Source organism: Anabrus simplex, chromosome 2 (assembly GCF_040414725.1).
Source record: "Anabrus simplex isolate iqAnaSimp1 chromosome 2, ASM4041472v1, whole genome shotgun sequence".
Lineage (NCBI taxonomy): Eukaryota > Metazoa > Arthropoda > Insecta > Orthoptera > Tettigoniidae > Anabrus > Anabrus simplex.
In genome coordinates this window covers 665,011,380-665,037,067 of record NC_090266.1, presented here as the reverse complement: position 1 = coordinate 665,037,067, position 25,688 = coordinate 665,011,380, and the positions used below count along the sequence as shown (strand labels likewise).

Sequence of the window (25,688 nt, the reverse complement as noted above, 5' to 3'; positions counted from 1 at the left end):
GATGAAGACGACACACCCAGCTCCCGTGCCATCGGAATGAACCAATGATGGTTAAAATTCCCGAACCTGCTGGGAATCAAACCCGGGACCCCTATGACCAAAGGCCAGCACGCTAACCATTTAGCCATGGAGCTGGGCGATTAATATGAAAGAAATACAGGACAAATAAGTGATAAATATGACTTAACTTCAGCATGCACCATACTGCTGCACCAGAGTGATGTTTACAAGAACTTCATGCCACCTGACCGCGGTGTAGGGGTAGCGTGCCTGCCTCTTGCCTGAAGGCCCCAGGTTCGATTCTCGGGCAGGCCAGGGATTTTTACCTCGACCTGAGGGCTGGTTCGAGGTCCACTCAGTCTATGTGATTAGAATTGAGCAGCTATTGACGGCGAGATAGCAGCCCCGGTCTAGAAAGCCAAGAATAATGGCCGAGAGGATTCGTCGTGCTGACCCCATGCCACCTCGTAATCTGCAGGCATTTGGGCTGAGCAGCGGTCGCTTGGTAGGCCAAGGCCCTTCAAGGGCTATAGTGCCATGGGGTTTGGTTTGGTTTTCATGACATCTGAAGGTGTAGTATCGAAGTACAAATGGAAGAAACTCATTCGGCGGGACCCGCGCATGTTATGCGGATGCGATAAGTGTTTCATTCGCTCCCAAGGATTATTTTTTTCAAGTTAACCCGCGCGATTTTGCTAGTCAGGTGGGAAAGGGAGGGGATGGAGAATCAGATTCTTTTGAAATCAAAAGAGGAGTCCAGCAGTTAAGTACCATGTCACCACTCCTGTTCGTTGTCATGGATCAGATCATAAAATCAGTCAAAATAGATTGCAAAGAAACTAACACACTAATATTTGCAGATGTCCTGATGTAGGGAGAAAATGAAATAAAAGTACAGGAGAAACTAAATCTTTGGGAACCGTGCGAATTGCCCGTGCAGTTAGGTGTGTGCAGCTGTTAGAATCATTCGGGAGATAGTTGTTCAAACCTCACTGTTGGCAGACCTGGAGTTGGTTTTCCGTGTTTTCCCATTTTCACACCATGCAAATGCTGAGGCTGTACCTTAATTAAGGCCAAGGCCATTTCCTTCCCACTCCTAGCCCTTTCCTATCCCATTGTAGACATAAGACCTATCTGTGTCGGTGCGACATAAGGCAAAAAAGTAGGATGATAAAATACCCCAGAAAGCAAAACTGACCATGTTTCATGCCTACTTCTTTCCAGTTCTTACCTATGGACTCGAAACATGTACCCTACATAACAAGGCTAACAGTAAAATCTAGTCAGCAGAAATGAAATTCATTAAAACAAAGAATGAAAAGGCCAGGAAAGATATTAGAAATGAAGCAAATGGGGAAAGAGGCTGGCATCAAAATACCTATTGCTGAGCTTTTAGGAAGATGTAGGCTAAAATTGTTTTGACATATTATGAGGAGGGATAGAATGAGAACAGCAAGGAATTACTTTGACCGAGTAGTGAAAGGGGAGAGGCCAGTAAGGAGAACAAGAAATTGATGGATAGACACAGTGAAATTGGAAGTCAGCAAGGGGAATGTCAAGTGAGAGGACATAGAGTAAGAGAAACTATTATTCAACAGGTAGAAGTAGCAAGTGCTTGTACACCACACATGGGAAACTGGAGCTGTACATATATATATGTAAGTTAGTTTAAGTGAAGATATGTTTTATACACCAATTTTAGGACCTCAACATAATATTTTAGACATACAGTTGCAATATTGTACATACTGACATATGCCAATTCACGTTAAGACATGCTCCATTTGTATGTAACTAAATGCACATCATCATGACATTCCCTTGACAATGCAATTTAATCAAAGCTTCATCATATAAATAAGTATTCATGGTTCAGCTGAAGATGACCTTGTATGTGGGGTCGAAACTGGTCCTGTAGCTTAATATAAGCAATAAACAAGTATTAATTGGTGGAAATTCTTTCCTATTTTTAATTGTGTAATTCGTCAATACAGAAATGAAGATTATAGATTACGAATGTAGGTAGTATGCGGCATGTTGTTTCTTCTCTGAGAGAGAGAGAGAGAGAGAGAGAGAGAGAGAGAGAGAGAGAGAGAGAGAGAGAGACACACACACACCTTAGCATTGAACTTCTGGCTGATGGAAATTCGAAGCTCAAGTTTGGAGAAACGTTGCTTCACTTCTATATTTTGCCAAAAAGGAAAGCTCTGTGTTATCGGAACAAGCTCTGTATAGACAACTGGAGTTTTCAACAACGTATGGGAGTGAATAGGAATTTTCGGATTTAGTAAACATTAAAAATAGGACACCCAAACAACTTATTACTGTAGACTAAAAATTATAGGTGTGTTTGAAATTTCTCCCCACATTGAACATTTCTTCCAAAAGTATTTTTAAAAAAAATTTAGATTTTTTTGAGTTGTAATAAAGGCTAAATGAGACTGTAGATCTGTATTTCAGAAAAATGCCCTATTCAATGCAGTGTTCACAATATTATAGTGAACTTCAAAGTTGAGAAGCTAATTATGGTCTTGTCAAAATTGTTTTAAAATTGAGTTAATATTCTAATCAAGCCAATTATTACATTTACAATAAGATACAAAACTTGAAAACTTAAAAAAACAGCTGGAATTGATAAGGTTTGAGAAGATATGCTAAAGACAATGGGTTGGGATAGTACCATATCTGAAGTACTTATTTGATTGTTTGCATAAAGGAGCTATACCAAATGAATGGAGAGTTGCTATAGTAGCCCCTGTATATAAAGGAAAAGGGTGATAGATATAAACCTGAAAGTTACAGGCCCGTCAGTTTGACATGCATTCCGTATAAGCTCTGGGAAAGCATTCTTTCTGATTACATTAGACATGTTTGCAAAATTAGGAACTGGTTCGATAGAAGGCAGTTCAGGTTTAGGAAAGGTTATTCCACTGAAGCTCAGCTTGTAGGATTCCAGCAAGACAGCAGACAACTTGGATTCAGGAGGTCAAATGGACTGTATCGCAATTGACTTATCTAAGGTATTTGATAGGGTAGATCATGGGAGTCTACTGACAAAAATAAGTGCAATTGGACTGGACAAAATTGATGGAATGGGTGGATATATTTCTAGAAGATAGAACTTGGAGAATTACAGTAGGCGAAGCTTTATTTGACCCTGTAATAATTAAGATGGGAATTTCTCAAGGCAGCTGTTGGACCTTCATTTTCTTATGTATATATAAATGAAATGAGAAAAGAAGTGGAATCAGAGGTAAGGCTTTTTGCAGAGAATGTTATTCTTTATAGAGCAATAAGTTACAAGATTGTGAGTAACTCCAAAATGACTGCAATAATGTTGTGAGATGGACAGTATGATGATAAATGGGGTTAAAAGCCAGGTTGTGAGTTTCACAAATAGGAAATGTCCTTTCAGTTTTAATTACTGCGTTGATGGGTGAAAGTTCCTTTTGGGGATCATTGTAAGTACCTAGGTGTTAATATAAGGAAAGAGCTTTATTGGGGTAATAACATAAATGTGATTGTAAATAAAGGGTACAGATCTCTGCACATAATTGAGGGTATTTAGGGGTTGTAGTAACGATGTAAATGAGAGGGCATACAAGTCTCTGCTAAGACCTCAACTACAGTATGGTTCCAGTGCATGGGACCCTCATCAGGATTACCTGTTTCAAGAACTGGGAAAAAATCCAAAGAAAAGCAGCTTGATTTGTTCTGGGCGATTTCTGACAAAAGAGAAGCGTAACAGAAATGTTGTAAATTTTGGGCTGGGAAGACTTGGAAGAAAGACAAGCTGCTAGACTAAACGGTATGTTGCATGTAATAAATATCATTGTAGTTCTGTATTACTAATTAATTTATTATTTAACCACCTATTCAATACATTTGGGTCTTATATAATTAGGATGTTGTTCTTACTACATTATAAAAATAAGACATGTTTCGCCTTTCACAGAAGGCATCTTCAGCCATCGTATCACCTCGAGATAAATCATGCACCTGATTTGAAGTTAAAATATAATGATTAAAATATCATTTACACACTTAAAAATAGGAACAGTTGAAAAGAAAAGTTGGAAAATATTTTGGTTTTATCTTGAATAACAACATATCAACTGTTAGCTGTAAATAATTGATGGTTGTGTCAAAAGTGCATAGCACAATCCTTTATAGTAGCAGTCTATCTTGATGTTTTTATAATGTTACAATTTTTCCAAATATTTAGGAAATGCATTCCAGTCATATGGAATCAATTAATTTAGATCTTATTCAGAAATTTTGTCACTAAAATTGTGAAACCATCTGGTTTCTGCCTTCTTTCATTATTTTCTGCCTCCATTTCAAACTCAGGTATCACAGCAGTGTGTAAATGTTAAATTTTAATAATTATATTTTAACTTTAAATCATGTGCCTGATTTATCTTGGTGATACGATACTGAAGATGCCTTCTATGGAAGGCCAAAACATGTCTCTTTTTTATAATGTAATATGGACAAGATCCTAATTATATAAGACCCAAATATATTGAATTGGTGGTTAAATAATAATTTAATAAGTAATCTCATAAGTAAGTGGTATTTTCTGAGCTGTCAGAAAAGAGACGGCATGGAACGGCATTAGTAGACGAATAAGTTTGTGTGGTGCCTTTAAAAGTAGGAAAGATCACAATATGAAGATAACGTTGGAATTCAAGAGGACAAATTGGGGCAAATATTAGTTACAGGAAGGGGAGTTAGGGATTGGAGTAACTTACCAAGGGAGATGTTCAATTAATTTCCAATTTCTTTGCAGTCATTTAAGAAAAGACTAGGAAAACAGATAGGGAATCTGCCACCTGGGCGACTGCCCTAAATACAGATCAGTAGTGATTGATTATTGGCAAGAAGTGTGCTCTAAGAAAGTAATTACCCATAACCACATTCAAGTATGAGAAATTAGATCATTTACCACTTTTTGTTCTTCGGTATTAAGATACTTTTTCCTATACAAATACCTCTATTTGTTTAGAGCAGAGGTGCTCACACTGTACATTCCGTCCCATGGGCGCCCAGCACTGTAAGCGGGTGGGTTGGCAGGCGATGAGCGCAGCGTACTCTATTCAACCGTAGTGACGTAGGTACGTTACAGGCCATGAAGGTAGGATGAAGTTCTCCTAGTCTCTGTCTATCGCTACTGCGATACTTGAGTTTGAAATGGAGGCAGAATGTAATGAAAGATAGAGGGCAGAAATCCACGTCATTTTCAGTTTACGTTGCAAGAAATAAGTTGTGTGTGTGCATTGCAGTGTACAATAAAGAGTTAGGCCTATAACCTCAAATATTTTATATTGTATGTAATGAATTACAATTTCAACAATTACATTTTAAGATGTGCTTTAGAAACAGTTGTAATATAATATGGAGTTAATGTGGATAAGCTGTGGCTTGTGGTGGTTTGGTTTTAAATTATCCAATATATTCACCAACAATCCAATCATCCTTAATGGGAATAAAACCAATGAGGTTATTTATTTGAAGGCATACTGTACACCTATCTACTAGATACATTAATGTTGTTGTACTTTAATCTTTGACAGTAAATATCTATGTCCTCACTCATGATGAAACTCCACTTCACCATTTATAGAGGCTAGCTGTTATCACTGAATGCCTGTTAAATTTTAAATACTATTTTCAGAAATTCAGTGAACAGGGAGTCACAGAACACAACACTGAGCAAAATCATTGTTGCATTATGTAATTATATTACTTTTTGCTTAATGAATAACAGTAATTTTTACTTTAAAAAAAATGAAAATACTGTAATTCCCATCCAAGGAATTGTAAATTGTAGCTTGTACGCTTAAACCCTGGACCTTTGTAGACTGTAACACAAAAATTAAAACGCCAGTTTTCTTTGAATGAATAAATATAAGAAAATAGAACTGACTGTTTATATCGAGGGCAGTATAAATCAAACCGGAATATCTTGAAAAGGTCCATTTTTGTTGTTGCGATTAGTTTTATTTTAAATGTACCCCAATCAGCACTTCGCTGAGTAGTGGAGGAGAGCTTCGTAATCACAATGGAACATCAATGCCCTCACTTTCCTGCAAAGTGTGTTTGCTCTCTCGCGTCACTGCGACATATGCTTGCTGCGTAAGCTGCCCACATTTACGTCGTGCCAGCCTGGCCGCACTGGGCTAGCCTCAACAGGCGCCAACTGAGCACCTCTGGTGTAGAGCCTACAATTTGTATATTCACGATATTGGGGTGTGCATTGATGTACACAGCTCTACTAGCTCATGACTGTTCTGCCACTTGAAGTGTAACTTGGCTATAGCATGTATAGCTATGTGTAATATTGCTAGAATTATTTGTTGCATCACATTTGTATTGGTTTTTAAAACTGCGTATTATTTGTATGTGACTTGTCTAAAACACATTTTTCATATCTGTGCAAATTCTGAATACTGTAACTGAAGTTCAGAATGTGCTGAGAATTTCTCTCAAAAATATGAGTTGCAAAGATACCTACTTTGTTGTAACAATATGACTGTATGCAGGTGAAGAGGAAGCTGCACCAGTAACTGGCAACAGTCATGTTGGTGTCCCAGAGCCTATTGCAGAAAATTTGGCCAACAAGCATCCAGATGCAGATGCTAACCACACTCCTGCTCCTCCATCAGAATCACACAAGAAAGAGAAATCTGTTTTGCAAGCAAAACTCACTAAACTTGCCATCCAGATTGGATATGCAGGTATGTACTAATTTTCACTAATTGAAGTTGATAAATTGTTGGTGATAGTAGTTTTAGATGGGGTAGAATGGGAAAAACTTAAGCCTGGATAAAGAATAACTGGGACAAAGTGTTTCAACTTGAATTTTACAGTTAATTGTTATTATGAGCACAGTAGTCGTATTTGTCAATTCTGAACAAAATACCTATCTGCAAGATAAATTAGACTAATCTTTTTCTGGAAATATTGTGGTTGTTGCCTGGCCTGAATAATCACATTCCTTGAACTCCTGATAAGAGTTTTGTTGAAGTGAACTTGGAAGTTTCTTTTCTTTGTTATTCATGAGCTCATTTTTTACATGTTAAAAAAGAAACTGTTATCATACTATATGATAATTGTGGGACAATTCACTTTTTGTGTCGGGAAGTGTAAAATTTCTTGCTGTAATATGGAAGCTTGCCTTGCTATGATAGGTAAGACATTTTGCCGTGGGCGAGGTAGTGTCTAGAACACATCGCACAAAGGTAATGTCGCTTCACATAAATCTGGTGAAATGTCTTGCAGCTTGTTTTACTTCTTTAAAATTACTGTAGAGTGATGTGACGGGTACTGGGTCTCAGCCTTGAGCTGTTCAGTTTGATGGCTAGTAGGTTTTCTTGAGCCCAACAAAGCGAAGTAAATTTGCTACTCCCAAGTAAACGGTAGCTCTTGAAACCTTGAGGGAAATAATTAGTTACCTTTTAGTTTCTGACAGAAAGTTGGTGCATTTTACTTGCATTTATATGCTGAATAAAACTGACCGAAATAACTAGTCCTGCAAATGTGTGGGTAGTAATTTTCCCCTCAGTCATACTAAAAAAATATTTCAGATACATAAGATGTATAGTTCCATGAATTTTTTCAGAGGCATAATTTTATTATTACAGATCAGAAAAATGAAATTCGTGTTATTTTTTTTATCTTTCAGGATCAAGTATTGCTGCCCTTACAGTAGTTATTTTAATTGTTCAGTTCTGTGTTGAACATTATGTGATAAATCAAGAAGGATGGAGAACAGAACATGCAAAGCAGTTGGTGAAGAATTTTATTATCGGTGTTACCGTGTTAGTTGTTGCAGTACCTGAAGGTCTTCCATTAGCTGTTACTCTCTCTCTAGCATATTCTGTAAAGGTGAGTTACATATTAACTACATTTTTTGTACTGTTTTCATTATGCACTCGATAGCTGTGCAAACGAACAGGTCATACAAAGAGGATTTGGAGAATTGTCTGGTGGTCTTGTGAGTGAACGAAGAAGTGGATGTTCCTTCTAGGTTTGCTGGGGAAAATACTGGGGAACCGTACTTCAGTTGGGAGGGGTGGGACTTGCATCACCCTAAATGTATTCTCTTCTTCACATTCCCACTACCTCACTCCTAGTGAAGATGGGAGAGTCTTTCAATGAAATAACTATTATGACTCTTCATACAGCAATAGCTGAAGAGTTAAGGTTGGTACTTATGCATTGTATTGTACTCCTGTATTACCTTAATGCTTGAACTTTTAAATTGTTTATGTTCATATGTAACTCAGTCAAATGTTATGAACCATCTTAGAACATTTTTCTGTGATGTCATGCCTCATGTTTATTCTAAAGCAGCATTTTAAGATATGAAATAATTCATATTGAATAATAATTCACTGCTGCAGAGATTGAAGGGGTATCACTACAAGAATTTATCATATTTTAAAACTCTTTTGGCACTTTTGTAGATCTTCATTCTCAGTTAATTTTAGGACATAATAGTTAAGATTTCATTTTATTGCATGTCCGCCTATTTCAGTCAAATTCGTTGTCTGCCACACTACCACTACAGATCATATAAAAGTTATACTTTTTGAGATAAGGAGTTTCTCCTTTCTGGAGACTGTGAGTATGAAACTTAACAGTTCAGTTAGTTATGTAGCACAGTAAATCTAATGAAGTGTCTTCAGTAGTCAACCAGTATATTTGTTTCTCTGAGATGAGAGGTGATGAATCAGAGTAAATATCTAATAATGGATAAAACATTAATATAATTTCCTCAGCCTAGCCTCTCAGAAATACAATATTACAAACTTGAGTAAAATGAAATTTATAACATGTAGCACTTAATCCACTTCAACAAATTCTTATTTATTAAGAGCATTAAAGCTTACTTCCCATCCAGAGATTCTTTTAAAAAGTTTTACGTGATTTGTCGGTGAAGATCCTACAGTTAGTCGGAATCTTGCAGCACGTAAAGCCTTTCCGAAGTCCCAGGTGTAAATTCATTTATAGAGAAAGATTTGTTTGATGAATGCTGTTCCAAGTTTCCTTTTTTTGATTTGAATACCTTAAGATTTTTACAAGATCTGTATGTTTACTCTCGCTTTGCTGCTAATCTCTTCTTCTATTTTAAACTTATTATTATTATTATTATTATTATTATTAAATGTCCTGCTCCTCCTGTAGATCAGTGGTAGACTGCCAGCCTCCAGAACCCAAGATTGCAGATTCACACTTGGTAGAGATGATCAGATATTTTAAGCACACGAAAAATATCACTTTGGTACTTCGTCATACCATATCCGCATGTAAAAGATATCTGATGATGTATTTGGTGTTTACCTGACTATCTGATGATGTATTTGGTGTTTATCTGACAAAACCTTTCCATAGATTGCCCAACAAAGATCTGTTTCTCTGCCATCTGGTAGAATGAAAAATGGAACATCAAAATTGACACTCTCACAACCTAGGGTGTCTGATCAAAATGCCTGTACGTGGTAGCTGAAGCCCTACATATGCATTCCAGGAAAATGAAAGACCAGCACTTTGATGCATGTTAATAAGGCCTGCCATACTTGCACGGGACACTACGGGAGGGCGGTGCATGCGATGGTCAAATGCGCATTGCTGCGGACTCACCACGAACAGTGTTATCAGTTGTGGAATGTTGCAAGCTGCGCAACAGTTGGTTACCACCAGAGCCGGTGGCAGCCATTTTACCATGACCTACAGAATTCAGTCTGTGTCAGCAACATTGATAGCATGCCGTGACAATGTGTATGTGAACCATTTGTGTAATTAATGGAGTTTAAGCGAGTGGGCCTGTGAGAGTCCGAGCGGTTGTACCGCAGAATTGCGTAACACGTGGGGCAAGAGGTCTCCGCAGTGCATCGATGTTGTCGCCAGTGGTCAGTAAGGTGTACGTCAACTACCTGGGCAGCATGATCCCCATCTGTGTCCTCCATTGAGGATCTTTGGGACTGGATAAAACTTCATCCTGCGTGGTCTACACGACTGGCAGGAAATCTGACCCAGCTGAGGCGCCAGGTGGAAATTGTATGGAAGTCATTCCGCAAAACTACGTTAGTCACTTCTACAATTGTCTCCAAGGGAGAATTGCAGCCTGCATTGCTGCAAAAGAAGAGTAAACACTGTACTCGATGTGTATGGCTCTGTCGGTAGGATCGTGTGTTGTATACGTCCTCAAAAGGGTGATGGTAAAAACTCCCTCTGCTGGGTCGATGAATTTATGGTGTTATTTTTCATTTTCCCGGAGTGTAGATATAGATAGTGATGACTGTTATTGATTATTCAGAACTTCAGCAGAGTAAGAGGGAAATCATCCAAGATTCAATACAATACTAAAATGATAGGACTATAAATTACAGCATTTCAGGTTTATGGTACTAGTTTCAATCTTCTCTTGATGTCTTCAAGGCTGTGCAATTCAAAATCAGCAAGTGCTGTTAAAGATGTGTACAAAAAAAATATTAAAATACACTTAAAGAATAATACTAAATTTAAAAACATGAATACTTTGCTCACTATGTATGGATCTGGCTTTGGGGATTCTGAGGTTCCAGTCTAACATAATTTTGCTGCGTTAGATTAATATGAAAATGAAGGAAGTTGGTGAAGCAACTCCTAGTTCTTTGTCTTGAATAATATTTCCAGTGTATGGTTATTATTAGGACTCGGATGTTTAGGAAAAGTCATATTTTTCTTTGTCTCTTATTTTCTTCCCTGATAGGATTTTGGTGCAAATCAGGTGAGTATAATCACAATTAAGTGATTTTTATTTGTCATATAAATGCATATTTTGGCTATTTTTGTGATAAGTTCATATTTTGAGCTATTTTCTTACAAACGTCTTATTTCGGTCGTATTTCGGTCATATTTCGGCGGTTTGGCGACAGTTGTAGCTGTGCAAAATCATCAACTTTCCGAATCATATCTGTAGTTAATACAAATGGAATACTCTGCCTCTTCTTTCACGATTGTGCAGGAATTGTTTTCCTACAGTTTGTCAGAAAGTCTGACCTATATTAAGTCGAACTTTGGAATTATATCGAGTGCAGTTACTCGTTTAGGAGCTGCTAGCTTAGAAATTCATGCAAATATTAAAATTGTGAGAAGTGGTGAACTTTCAGCACAACAATCACATGGAATAGTTTGCGTCAGTGTAAAATGGAAACTTTAAAAAGTACTTAATCAAAGTGACAGTTTCCGCTGTGTGTGCAAGATAAATTATGTTCTTGGAGGAGAAGGTACCAGTACACTTCAAGATGAGTGCATACTCAACAGTAGTGACTTACTATTATTTAAATATGCACCAATAACTTCTTGTGACGTAGAAAGGAGCTTCTCTTCTGACAAGAATGTGTTAAGTGATATTCGGAGGTCTTTTGTGCCTGATGCTTTGAAGATGAATCTTGTCATGTGCTTCAGTACCATCCGCGGAGAAGAATTAAAACATTATGCGAGTTTGCACTATATATGCCGAGTCGGCCTACCATAATGTATCCAAAGACATCTACTTAATTCGTCTTGTGCTCAATTTAAACTTTAACGCATTTGAGCAATATTAATGTAATCTGGGCTTAAAGTTCCAAAATATTTTTTAAAAATAGATTGATTTCTAGTTTTCTTCGTATTTCAAACCACCAATGAAGGGTACAAACATGTTTTGACGTAAAATGTTGTGTGATCTGATAATCTTAGCAAACTTAGTTACTTTATAGGTATGTATTCACAAATGTTTGATAAGTGAATCGAGGACAATAGACAGTGAATAACTGTATATTCAGAAAATTAATATGAAAGTAAGAATGAAGAATTTAGTTAACAAATATGTATCAAAGTAATTGCAGTTTCAATTTATATCTTATTTTAAAATGGCCATATTTAGATTAATCATTTTTGGGTCATAGTTTCGTAATTTTTAAGTCATATTTCGTCACTTTTGAGGTTATATTTCGTCACTTTTGAGGTCATATTTGCTTGCTTATTTGGGTTATTTTTAGGTCTTAAACATCCGAGCACTAGTTATTATCTTTATCCTAGGATTCCTGGTTGAGGGGGATGTCAATGTTATTAAAAGGTTAAATGGGTCCAAAAGCATGCTCCTGACCATGTCAGTTTGAATCTAGGTTTAAGATTCATAAAGACGTTGGCGAAAAGAAGGAAAATTATGTAATTGATGGCTCTGCTATTGTCCAGTCCCAAGTCAGGAATGAGAAAGGAGGAAGGTTGACTGGTGTGGCACCCAGCTATAAAACTGCTAATGCACAGTGTTGGGCGGCGGAAAATAACCTGACTCCCTAAAGGGGCCAACGGCTTTGGGCGGATGAGCTCCCTTAAGTGGGGTGATGGTCCCTTCAATTGAGGAGATGACACTGGAATCCATCACTTGAAGACCCAACGGCAAACAAACGGAGGAGGAACCTCTCACTTTGGTTCCCAATGGTTGTGGAGGCGGATGAGGTCGTGCTGTGAAGGTGCTATTCACTCATAACTGGAGTCTGCAGCAGTCCGTTGCAATCTCGGTGCCTAACCTTGCACGTCTCATCTCGCATGCCGCAGGATATGGCTTTGATACCATAGTGTGAGGGTCACTTCCTGGCATGTCAGTATCCTCCTTAAACAAATCCATGCCAGTGGCACTTTTCCTGCTACATTCTGCACTTCGATCAAGTCCAAAGGCAATAGGGCAAGGATGGTGGAGGCAGGTCTTGGGTAAAATGGGAGTCATTAGTCCAGACCTGCACGTTGGCAGCAGATGCGTGATGGTCATCTTCATGAGACCCGGAGGCTACTATAGAATTCAGTCCTGCGTCTGTGTCTGGTCAGGCCTATTTAGGACCACCGCTGCCCACCCCAAATGGGGAAGACCCTACAAAATGTAGGCAAAACATCAAAAGTCACCTTTTTGCTTGGCAGGGCAGCCGCACCCAGCGGGTCACCCCACTTGCGGTCGAAATATGGCAGATGAACGTAAAAATTGTAATTAGATCCTGGAATGTCAGAATATTGCTTGATAATGACAAGTGACAGACCAGAGAGAACAGCTCTCATCACCCATGAGCTTGCTAGACTAAAAATAGACGTCACTGCACTGAGCGAAACTAGACTATCAGATGAAGGGAAGATCGTAGAGTCTGGATGGGGCTATACCATCTTTTGGAAAGGGAAGAATAATGGAGAGAACCGTATTCATGGGGTTGGATTTGCAATTAAAACTAAACTGGTAAGGACCAGCTCACACATATTGCATTCAATGAAAGGCTCATGTCACTCTGTATACCACTCTCCGGAGATGATTTCATCACACTCGTCTCTGCATATGCCCCATCCTGAAAGCTGATGAAGAAATGAAGAACAGTCAGACAGACTGCTACTGCTTGGAGACTTCATTGCCAGAGTGGGAAGGGATAATCGGTTGTGAAAAAGTGTAATGGGCAAAGATGGTATTGGGAATTGCAATGCCAGTGGTCTGCTACTTCTCAGCCTGTGTGCAGAACACAAGCTGTTCATCACTAACACTCAGTTTCGCCTAAGTGACCATTAAAGATCTCGTGGATGCACCCACGATGTAAGCACTGGCACATCCTCGACTACGACATCACCCGACAATGTGACAAGAAAGATGTTCTGATCACTAAGACTGTGAGGAGTATTGATGATTGTTGGACAGATCACAAATTTCTGATCTGTCGACTCAGAATATCTTTCCATGGAAACCGACTGTGTATCACCCAAGCAAGCCCAGACGCAAGTTTGCCACTTTCAAACTCTCACATAAATCCACATAGACATCCAAAATGCGATCATGAACAGATTTGCGAGCAATCCAGTATGCACAAATGACGTGGAGCAAGAATGGTGAACACCCCAAAAGGCTATCATTGCATCAGCTGAGGAAATCATTGGCTACGAGAAAAGAAAGAGGCAAGATTGGTTAGAGGACAACAGTAAACAAATTCTTTGCCTTATTACTGCCAAATGGGAAGCCCACCTGTCCCTTCTTCAAGATCCATCATCCAATGTGAAGAAAACTGTGTTTCAAGATCTGAAACAGAAGTGTCAGACTCAAATAAGAGAAATGAAGAACTGGTGGCAGGAGAAGGCTCTAGAAATCCAAAGACTGATGCCAGAGACTTGCAGAACTTCTATGCGGGAATAAGAGATCTACAGTCCATCTCGCTCTAAAGTTGAAATTCTGAAAACAGTTGATGGTACTAACACCCTTACCAATGGTAGACACATCCTGGAGCGCTGGAAAGAACACTTCTCCACTCTTTTAAACCGAAGCTCTACTGCTGCCGATGACTTTCTACTGGATGTACAACAACATCCCCCTCATTCATGGATGGCGATGCCACAAACTTATCAGGAATTCTGTGTGGCACTTGATAGGCTGAAACCTAGGAAAGCACTTGGACAAGACATCATCCTTCTAGAACTAATTCAAGGTGGAGGCTTACCCCTTAAAAAACGAGGCTCTTCACCCTCCTCCTCTCAATTTGGGAAACCCAAAAAGTATCTGGTGATCTCATAAATGCCAATATTATCACAATTTTCAAGAAAGGTGACAGTAGTATATGTGACAACTATCATGGCATTTCTGTTATCCATTGTAGGTAAACTTCTCGCAAGGATACTGCTTCAAGATGGCGCGCGCTGTACAACGCGAGTAAACGTGCTCCGCAATTCACCTGCCATATCAGCCAGATAATTATTATTTTAATATTTTATTTAAGTGTGAACGTCAATAGCCATGAAGTACTATAACGCTGAAGGCCGTAAATGAAATCTTTCGAAGTTCGAGAAGCGAATGGCAGAATTCCAAGCACGCTTGGAGGAAGCCATGGCTGCTGCCAACCCAGGCGACACACTAACCGGTTTACAAGTAAAGTATTGAATAGGTGGTTTTTTATTAAATTATCCTTGATATCTATGCCTAACACTAACCGGTCTCGCTTCAGAGTTCCAGGACTTTCGGGAAATAATTTCAGAGGAATTAAGTGAAATAAAGGAGGAGGTAAGCCATCTACAGGAACGTCTCGACCAGCAGGACATCCTGATTGATGAGGCAGAGCAATATAGCAGAAGGAACTGCCTACTCCTTCGTGGTGTCTGCGAGACCCCCAACGAGGACACGTGCGCTGGGCACGTTAAAAAACAGTCTGAACATCGAATTGTCTATAGACAGCATAGATCGATATCATAGACTCGACCGTCTGAAGAGGACAGCAGTTGAGATGGTGTCCGCAGGTAATAGGCCGATCATCATTAAATTCCTCAGGTACCATGAAAGAGACCGCATCTGGCGCGCCAAGCGATCTCTTAAAGGTACCAAATTATTAATAACCGAATCTCTGACATCCACAAGGAAAGACGTACTGCGTAAAGCTCGGGACTTCTAGGGTATGCGGCGAGTTTCAATGCAGGACGGCCACATTGTCGTTCATTTGGAAGACTGGGAAAAAGCTCCACGTTAGCTCACCTAATCGACTGAACTTACATATGAGGCGGTTAGGTGTATTATCGGAGTGATATGACAATATGACGTGCCCAGTAAATGTTGTTGTTATTATTATTATTATTATTATTATTATTATTATTATTATTATTATTGTTTGTGTGTTTGTGTGGTTTTTTTTTGTTGTTTTTTTTCCTTAACCAGTCAGCAGTCCATTTCTTCTGGAAATCCAGGTAAGATTTTTTGTATGCCCAGTAGTCAGGTAGCTACAGTATTTCCTCATGACAGTGACTTCTCTAAGAATAGCACACCCCTCACTCCTTCACAGAACATAGATGCAGGTAACCTTTTGAAACAAGAACTTTCACTATATCCTTATACTCTCCAGTGTTGTCACTTGAACAGCCTAAGCTTGCCCGCACACATTGATGAAATTCAGGCTATATTTAACAAAAATAGCGTCCATTTGATAGGTATTGGTGAAAGCTGGTTATCGTCATAAATTCCAAACAACATGGTTCGACTTGACGGATATAACCTCTACCGCCATGATCGTACAAATAAGAGGGGTGGAGGTATTGTTCTCTACTGTAGAGATGACCTGAAGAGCGGTGTCATTTGTACCTCATCGACCGGTGAATTGCCGAGGACGGAGTTTATGTTCGTTGAAGTTGTTGCTAGTGGACAGAAAATACTTATTGGAGTGGTTTACCGACCACCTAAAGTATCTTACTTGACAGAGTTTGAAACGCACCTACTTAACTTGCTACCAGCCTATCAACATATAATTATATTAGGTGACTTCAATACAAATCTACTTACGAAGAAATACAATACTAAGAAACTAGAAGACTTGATTTCCTCATGTGACTTGACTATCCTTCCCTCTGACCCTACAAACCATGTAAGTACTGCCAACATCATTTCCCACACCTTAATAGATCTCAAAGTAACAAACAACCCTCAGAAAGTGTTAACCCACGGACAAATTTCAGTACCGGCCATGTCCACCCACGATCTTACATTTCTTGCGTACTCGCTTCGCGTTCCAAAATATAAACTTAGGTATATAACGTGCAGGAATATGAAAGATATCGACATCTATGAATTAAGACACGATGCTGACAATCTTCCATGGAATAGCATTTTAAATCTGACAGACATTGATGAAAAAATAAATACATTTAATTCGTTAATACACAATCTATACAACAAACATGCACCAAAAAGACAGATCAGAATATCCCGCAAACCTAATCCATGACTAACCCCTGCAGTTAAAAATATGATGTCTCAACGTGATGCTCTTTACTGACATTACAAACGTACTCAGGACCCAAATGACTATGAACAGTATAGAACAATTAGGAATAAAACTAAACAAATCATCCGTAATCTTAAATTTAAATATGTTCACGAATCGGTAAGTTGAATCCAGTGGGCAGAGAGAGAGTGTGGAAAAGTTTGTTACGAGCGTTGTTCAAAGAGAAACTGTTGGGTAATGCCTTGAAAAGCACATTCACAGTTTCCAAAATTTAATTTAAATTGTGAGCAGTGTTGCATTTTTGGTCTATATTAATGAAGATGTTTTCTAAGATGTTAAGTAAATTGCCCTTATTAAAGCAAATAATTTTAGTCCTGCTCTGTGGAGGTGGAGGGGTGGTTGGACTCTTATGCGAGTATAGTACGTGAACCTTTTCTTGAGCCCTACTTCCCATTCAGCACTATGGAGCTAAGGCCACGAACCTACTACACTGGTGTAGCAGGGGGAGAGGTGATACTCCCACGTGGCGCATCCCAGGTGGCAGATAGGGGGGTCTTAACCGGCTTGCCGGCGGACTTGAGGGAAATAAAATACCTCTCGCAGACCAAACGCACAAACCCCTGTGGGTGGGGGATACAGACGAAGAATACACCCACGGTATTCCCTGCCTGTTGTAAGAGGCGACTAAAAGGGGCGACCAAGGGATGATTGTCTTGGAACCATGACACTACTTGTGATTAGTACCACCACGTGGAGAATATCATGGGTCGCTTTTACTTGCGCGTAGTACCACTATATTAGGTACCAAATAGGATTGTGATTAGTAGCACACAGGAGCACCGTGTGGGCAGCTTTTGCAGTCCTAGTGATTAGTACCACCATATGAGCAGGACCATGGGATGATAGCTACCATGGTTCTGCCTTGCCTGTGATTAGTACCCACTATATGAGGAACACCACGGGATAGTACAGGTCCCTCTGGTTAGTACTCTTATGTGATGAACACCATAGGTTTGCGTTGCCTGTAAATGGCGCCGCAAAGTGAGAAAAACCATAGGTCTGTATTATATGTCGCATTTCATAACCTGTGAGTAGTACTATAATGTGTGGAATACCGCGAGTCTCTGCTACTTTTGATTCGTACTGCAACATGACAATTACCATGGTTCTACTTTCCTAGCGATAATTACAGTTATGAGGGGCCGATAAATTGGATTTTAGACCCCCTTTAAACTGCAAGCATCAGCGATTCAGTGTTATGCTCTAGCAGCAGTCCCTTGGTCAGTAATCCTATTGTTTTACGTCAGTTTCTGTGAATGTAAGCCATTGCGGGTCGCATCCACTGATTGTTTTAAATTCATGTCCATCCATTCATTCTTCGTCCTCACGTTTTGAATTCTGGTCAGTGGAGAATTTTGGACTTTTAATTTGTCATTCCATTTCGTCTCATTTTGTACCATTAGGGACCGATGACATCTATGTTAGGCCCCTTTAAACAACAAGCATCATCATAATCATCATCATCATCATCATCATCATGGAGCTCAGGGCTCAAGAAAAGATTCGCGTACTATACTCATTGCGGAATATTTGTTGTGTCTGGAGGCAATGGAGTGTTCTTTATTTCTAATAGAAAAGTTCATTCCAGTTTGACCAACGTAACTTGCTGGACATTGGTTACAATTTAACTTGTATACACCTGATTTGTGGTATTTGTTACTGATGTTATTGACTTTGTACTGGTTATAGAAAAGATTAGCATTGTTATTGATTGTTTTAAAAGCAATGTTGACTTTTTTTGCTTTACGTCGCACCGACACGGTAGGTCTTATGGCGACGATGGTACAGGAAAGGGCTAGGAGTGGGAAGGAAGCAGCCGTGGCCTTAAGTTACAGCCCCAGCATTTGCCTGGTGTGAAAATGGGAAACCACGCAAAACAATTTTCAGGGCTGCCGACAGTGGGGTTAGAACCTGCTATCTCCCGAATACTGGATACTGGCCGCACTTAAGCGACTGCAGCTATCGAGCTCGGTATTACGTTTCTTAAGAACATTTGTGATTTTGTAGATATTTTTATTGATGGAAGTAAAGGTGGCATAGTTATCTTGCTTTCTTTTTTGTGTCTCTGAGCAGAGTTGAGATGGATTTGTTTACAATTTTACTGACAATCCTGTCTATGAAATGAATGCCAAAACAGTTTTCTCACAATAAAGTAGATGGTATAGAGTTCTTTCCTTCGATTTGCGTCAGATAAAGAGACGTTAAATGCTCGATGAATTAGGCTATAAAATGTTGCTCATTTTTGAGAGTCAGGGTACATAGAATCTTGACGAATGGTGTTTACAGTTTGGGTAGGCTTTCTATAGATATTATAAGAAAGTTTGTTCGAGCTGCTATTAATGGTGAGATCTAAAAAGTTGAGAGTTATTGGTTTCAAGTTCCGAAGTAAACTTATTCCATGGGTCAACCGCATTTAATTGTTCAAGGATGATATCGCCGTTGGTGATGTTGTGTTAAAGCTCAACATAGCTCGTCCAGAACACCATTCCTTTGATTGTGTTATGAATCTTGGCACTTTCCAAATGGTCCAAATAAGTTTCTGCCATTATCCCTGAAGCTGGGGTGCCCATAGGAAGACTGTCTTGCTTATAGATTTTACCATTAAAAGTAAAGTAATTGTTAGAAGTTAGAAATTCTAAAATGTTTAAGAACTCTTCAATTTCCTGTGTGCTAATTTACTATGTTTCTGAAAATTATCCTCTATTTTCTTTAAGATTTTTGTGACTGGTATGTTGGAATACATGTTTTTTATGTCAAGAGTACATTTTATGCTGGGGTTCCAAAACTAAGCTTTTGGTCAATTTACAAAATTCTATTGAATTTCTAATAGAACTGTGGTTCTCCAATTTGTAATTTTTTTTTTTTTAAGTTGTGAATAAATTTGGAAGTCTTGTAATTCCTATAGTTAATTATGGGTCTTATGGGAATGTCTGTTTTATGGACCTTGGGCAAAGCTTTGGCTGTAGGAATACTGGGGTTCATATTGATTAATTTTTGAGAATTGCAGTCACTGAGAATGAAGGATGTTCGTTTCTGTGTGTGTTTTACTTTCTTGTAAATATTATTAGTTGGATCTTTTTTAATCAATTTAAACAAATTTTCCTCAAAAGGTTTCAATTTTTTTGGATATAGGTTTCCTTGTTCGTACTTACTGTAGGATTGCCGTTGTCCGCTTTTGTAACTATCAAATCATTCTCGTTGATTTTTTGTTTCAAAGAATCAATGGCCTTTTTGGGAAAAAAAAACAGCTGTCAATTTATTGATATCAATTAGGTTGGCAAATTTTTTTTTTGAACATTGAATCTAATTTCTCTTTATCAACTGGCAATTTCTGTAAGCATTCTCAGCTTCAGCTGTAATGGCAATAGCACGTTTTAATTTAAAAGGTAGTCGGCCATTTAAATTGGGGCCTTTTTCCAAGATATTAATATCTGAGGTGCTGAGTTGGGTGTAAGAAAGATTTATGACAGGGTCGTGAAACTCCAAGTTTTCCCGAGACTGATTCGTTAGTATGACTATTATGTGAAGGCGAATTTTTACCAGATTTCTTATTACGCATCAACGTGTTGAATTTGTCTAGAATTGTCTGTTTTTGGTTTTTTAGTGATTACATTGGCTGTTTCCTCAATTGCAAATTTCTGAAAGGAGTCGTATTCTAATGCGGTTAGAGTGGACGAAGTAGAGATATAATTCATATAAATTGGTATTGAGTGGAAATTTTTTTCCTATATAGGAACTTCATTTCTAATCCATAGTGGATTAAATTTAAATTGGGTTTTTTGGTGCCAAAAAGATGTATTCTTCGTTTGATTAAACTTCAGAAAATCAGGTATAAGTTCATTATGTAAATATTGCTTCAAAAAAATTGATATCCTTGCCTATTTTTAATAACTTGATCTTGTAATTCAAATAGATGTTAGCTTTATTTGCCTGGTTAGCATAGTTATTTCATAAAATAAATTTCATTGCAAGATTATCATATTTATTAACTATCGCATGTGTTTAATATTTTTGTCTTCATTTTAATATATCCAAACATTTGTGTTCCAGAACATTCTCCAAACAAAAAATTTTTAACACGCATTTCAACTGATGTATTCGGTAATTCGAATCATTTTAATGTGTTTTTGTCCTTGTCTGTTGTACTTATTCTTACAATTACTTGGCTGATGATGTCCACAAGATGGATAAAACATGTACTGATATTTGTTAATTGTTAATTAAATAAAATTTTTTATATTATTGTAAAGGAGGAACCTTTGACTGTACCTTTGTAAAAAAAGTATAAATATTGTATGCGACTACAATCTATTGGATCTGACAACACTAGCTGCTCGCTGGCTGTCAGCCTACCTCCTTGTGTTCGAGCGCTCGCACATTAGTGAGGAGAGATAAACCTGAGAGTTCTATTCTATCAGTTTAACAGGAAGTTAATATAGCTATTTCAAGGATGGTTTAAAATAAGAGGATGGTCTCAATGTGTTCCTTAGAGAGACTTCTTAAATCCTACTTGCGTGTTACAGTTTACATAGAGTTAATTCCATGATAAAGATGTTTCTTCTATGGGACAAATAAATTCAAAGGTAGAAGAAATGGGTTGGTTTGTAATTGATTTGACAGTAATCAAACAAGCGTTCACTGTTTTATGAAGGCATCTCTCAATATAAATGAGAACAAAGATGATAGGCGACAGCTGCAGCAAATTTCATCATGCAACTCATTCTGTGACCACGAGCGATGATGGGCAGAGTTCGAGACTCAAATGTTAATCCCTGGAATCTAGTGATGCAATAAGTCCATCTCCCAGTAAGTCATAAGAGTTCCAGCTGCTGTATTATCTTATTCCAGAAAGAAAACCTAGGGGACCTGCTATCAGCAATGCTTGTAAAGAAAAAGCTGTGAAATTCTGTATTAATGAAGGCGACAATAAGAACAACAGAGGGAGTTGGCTGTGCGGTTAATGTTGCATAGCTGTGGGCTTGCATTTGGGAGATGGTAGATTAGTCCCACAGTTGGCAGCCCCGAAGATGGTTTTATGTGGTTTTCTGTTTTCACACCAGTCAAATGCTGAGACTGTACGTTAAGCAGTTACCTTCCAAATCCTAGCCCTTTCCCATCTTTGCATGTACAAAAAACTTTGTGTTAGTGTGATGTTAAACAATTCGGTAAATTTTAAAAAAATATAAAAAAAGTGACAAGTCGCTTACAAACTTTGGAAGGTACTTTTGCTTTCTTACATCAGAATGTCTACTTCACCTGTGGAGGATGCAAGTAGAAAGTCAATTTGGAAGAAAAAATATGCATGTGAGAAGCTCTATTCGTGCTTTCAGGAGGCTAGAAAAGCAGAAAGAAATGTTAGCAATGAAGACCTGCGACTGTGTGCTCTGGAAATTTCGGAAGGAGTTCCACCTATAAAGAGTAATTTCCATGCATCTTGTGCAGGGATTGATTAAAGGAAAAACAGAGTTAAGAGCAGAAAGATTACTCAATTCATTTTACTATCTACAGTAATGTATATTACTCAAAAATAAAGCGGAGAAATCTGTGAAGACATCTGAAGGAGAATTCATTAATTATACCCCTTATCAGTTTAGAAACATCTCTCGACATAAATGAGAACAGTAATGATAGTGACATATGCAGTGATTTTGATCTTGCAACTTGTTCTGTCACAAGCTATGATGAAGGGCAGAGTTTAGTATCAAACATGAATCCCCAGAATCTAGTGATGCAAAAAGTTGCAGATTGCTGATCAGCATAGACAGTTACCATTTGCCGAACTTATTTGTGTTACAGGAGCCTGCAGGAAGCTTTGGCCCAATAGTTTAAAAAAAATGATGTTTAAAGCTGGTAAAAATGTCACATCTACAAAATTGGAAATGGGAAGGGGAGAGAGTTATGACAGCGGTTTAGAGAAGTGTTCTTCCCGTATTCTGGTGACAATTGTGTTCAGATTTTTGACTCCAGAACCGCACACAGTGATGTAATTTGTCTCAGGACACTCCGCCAGGAGGAACCATAGTTACTTCCAGTTCCTCCCCGTACCACTGGAAAAATCCAACCCCTGGACAAGTTGTTCTTCAGATGATGGAAATATTTATATCGCAGATTGTCGGAGCTTATGATATTCTGTCGAGACATAAATGTTTAACTTTACCATAGAGACACTATTCTTTAATTATATTCTTTCATTCATTTTCAGTTCTCATCTCCAAGATTCCAGGACATAATAAAATGTTCTTGGTTTGCTGGGAAATACATAACAGAGCAGCCTACCAAGTTTGTAGTGCCTGTTAAATACTGCCTGGAAACGAAAAATTAAGATATGCAAGGAACAGTGTGACCATTAAGGGCTGATTCAATGTGCATGGTGTCAAAAAGACTTGTTTCAAACATTCCATCACTGCCACTCATTTTAAAACACATGCAGCAAAAGACTCCACTCTGCTAGCTCAGCTGATTGCAGTGTATCCGCTCAATGCACAGGTCTCCCGCAGGGATGTCCAGGTACACTACATTACATGTGTGACATCAAGAATTCCAACTTTGATTTTGTGACATTCCAGTGGAAAAGAGCAGCTCATTTTTTGCATGTGATCTTGCACCATGCGGAATCAACCATAAATATGAGGTGGGTTCTGACATGGTAAGTTTCGATACTTCTCTTGTATGGGCAATGGGTTGGTTTTTAGTGCCATATCTAAGTACTTACCTGAGTACTCTTTGCATGAAGGAGCTATACCAAATGAAAGGAATGTTGTTACACTAGCCCTGGTGTACAAAGGAAAGGGTTATAAACATAAATCCGATGACTACAGGCCAGGCGGCTTGACTGATTATATCAGACATGTTTTCCAAATTACCAACTTGTTCGATAGAAAGCAATTCAGGTTTAGAGAAGGTTATTGCAGTGATGCTCAACTTGCAGGATTTCAGCAAGATACAACCTGTGACAAAGTTCGGTGAATAGTCCTGTACTATCAACATAGATGAACAATGCACAAGTGACCTTACTGTCCTTTGAAATAGTCCCCTTGCATAACTATGCACTGCTGAGATCAGCAATACATGTCCTGGAAACTTTGCAAAAAGGCATCCTTTGGGATGGTGTTCAAAAGCCTCATCATTTTTAGTTGGATGTCAGGAATATCATAAACTCTCTTTCCTTTCAAAGAGTTTGATGCGTGACTTTTTGAATCTGACCGTTTTCCAACTAGGGGGTCCTGGAGAACACCATTCCATGCTTTGCTGTTTCGTTTCAGGGTCGTACCTGAGACACCAGGTTCATCCTCAGTGACAATACAGTTCAAGAAATTTGGTGTTGCATCTGCCATTTCGACAAAATCCTGTGAAGCTTCTAAATGTGCCTGCTTCTGATCGTCAGTCAAGTGATGTGGCACAAGATGATAACAAGTTTTCCTCTTCCCTAACTTCTGGGTGACTATTTGTCGCACGGATTCACGGTTAATCTGCAGTTCATCCGCTATCATGCACACAGTTAATCGCCGATCATTCACGATTAATGTCCTCACCTTCTCAATGTTTTCATCACTGACAGTGGTCGCCAATCTTCCGCTACGGGGGTTGTCAGAATCCCTTTTCCGACCTCCTCGAAAATGGGCGAACCAATCATACACACACTTCAAGGACAGTGCTTGATCTTCTTAAACACGTACCAGCATCGCATGTGTTTCTTTCGGTGTCTTGCCAAGTTTAAAACAAAACTATACATTGATCATTTGGTCGTTCAAGTTCCTGTTCGCAGTTCAGAACCAACGTTTAAACACGCACAGTGTCAAACAGGTCTTACATGGCACACACATGATGCTCAACTGAACAATGTTGGGAGCTGGTGGTCAAAACCTGCTGCTACGCAGGTGCAGCGTTGTGTGTCGCCAGTATTACGTTGCTGGCTGAGATGGTCAATGCCAGGTGAAGGCTTGCCAGTCAGACTTGACCATTGCGGCATACCCAAATTTAGAATGGTGGCAGTAACTAATGAAAAAGAAAAGGCCTTGCTGAATCTCACTGCAGAGAGCTAGTGGGAAGAACAGATTTTTGCTAGCTGTGGACTGTACAAAATGTCTACTATGAGGGCAGACTGTTTCATTAAAAAAATATAATGTAGAATGCCACTACAGATCGAAACATGCTCGTGCACATGATACTGTTGTAGGGGATGTTTGAATAAAAATGGTTGAAGATTGATTTTAAATACTATTTTTTTAAATGTAGCGAACAGGGAAAGTCACAAAACACTACACAAAATAAGCATAAAACTCTTTGAATTATGTATTACGTTTTATTGAATGGATGAAGGTTTTTTTTTCTTTACGTCGCACCGAGACAGATAGGTCTAATGGCAACGATGGAACAGGAAAGGGCTAGGAGTGGGAAGGAAGCGGCTGTGGCCTTAATTAAGGTACAGCCCCAGCATTTGCCTGGTGTGAAAATGGGAAACCACAGAAAATCATTTTCAGGGCTGCCGACAGTGGGGTTCGAACCTGCTATTTTCCAAATACTGGATACTGGCAGCATTTAAGCGACTGCAGCTATCGAGCTCGGTGGTTTTTGGTTTTCTTGGTGAAAATTGTCATTCCCATACAAGAAATTGTAAATCAAAGTGTGAAAGCAGTATCTTTGTACAGTAGTTTATCCTCGCAGATAAATTTTTCATAAACAATTGAACCTGGAGATATAATGCCTGTTGTGGGTGTGGAAGGTGAATTTGATAATATTAAGTGTGAGGAACATAAAATACCATGCACTCGTTCTGTTTTCTTGTTTTTGTTTTTTTTAAGTGACTGAGCAACTGAAGGCTGTGCAGTTTCAATTGAACTGCACTCCTCCTTTGCCATACCAAATGTATTGGCT

The 25,688-nt window shown here is 38.7% G+C and overlaps 1 protein-coding gene across 8 annotated transcripts in view; it reads left to right on the top strand.

The window, feature by feature from the left end:
- PMCA (plasma membrane calcium-transporting ATPase 3) overlaps nucleotides 1–25,688 on the top strand; it is a 1,641,549-nt gene that overhangs the window by 1,080,037 nt on the left and 535,824 nt on the right. For all 8 annotated transcript variants that reach the window (XM_067141188.2, XM_067141187.2, XM_067141184.2 and 5 more), the window contains 2 exons: nucleotides 6,546–6,740; nucleotides 7,688–7,890. In XM_067141188.2, the coding sequence (XP_066997289.2) occupies nucleotides 6,546–6,740; nucleotides 7,688–7,890 (398 nt within the window). The remainder of the gene's footprint in view (nucleotides 1–6,545; nucleotides 6,741–7,687; nucleotides 7,891–25,688) is intronic.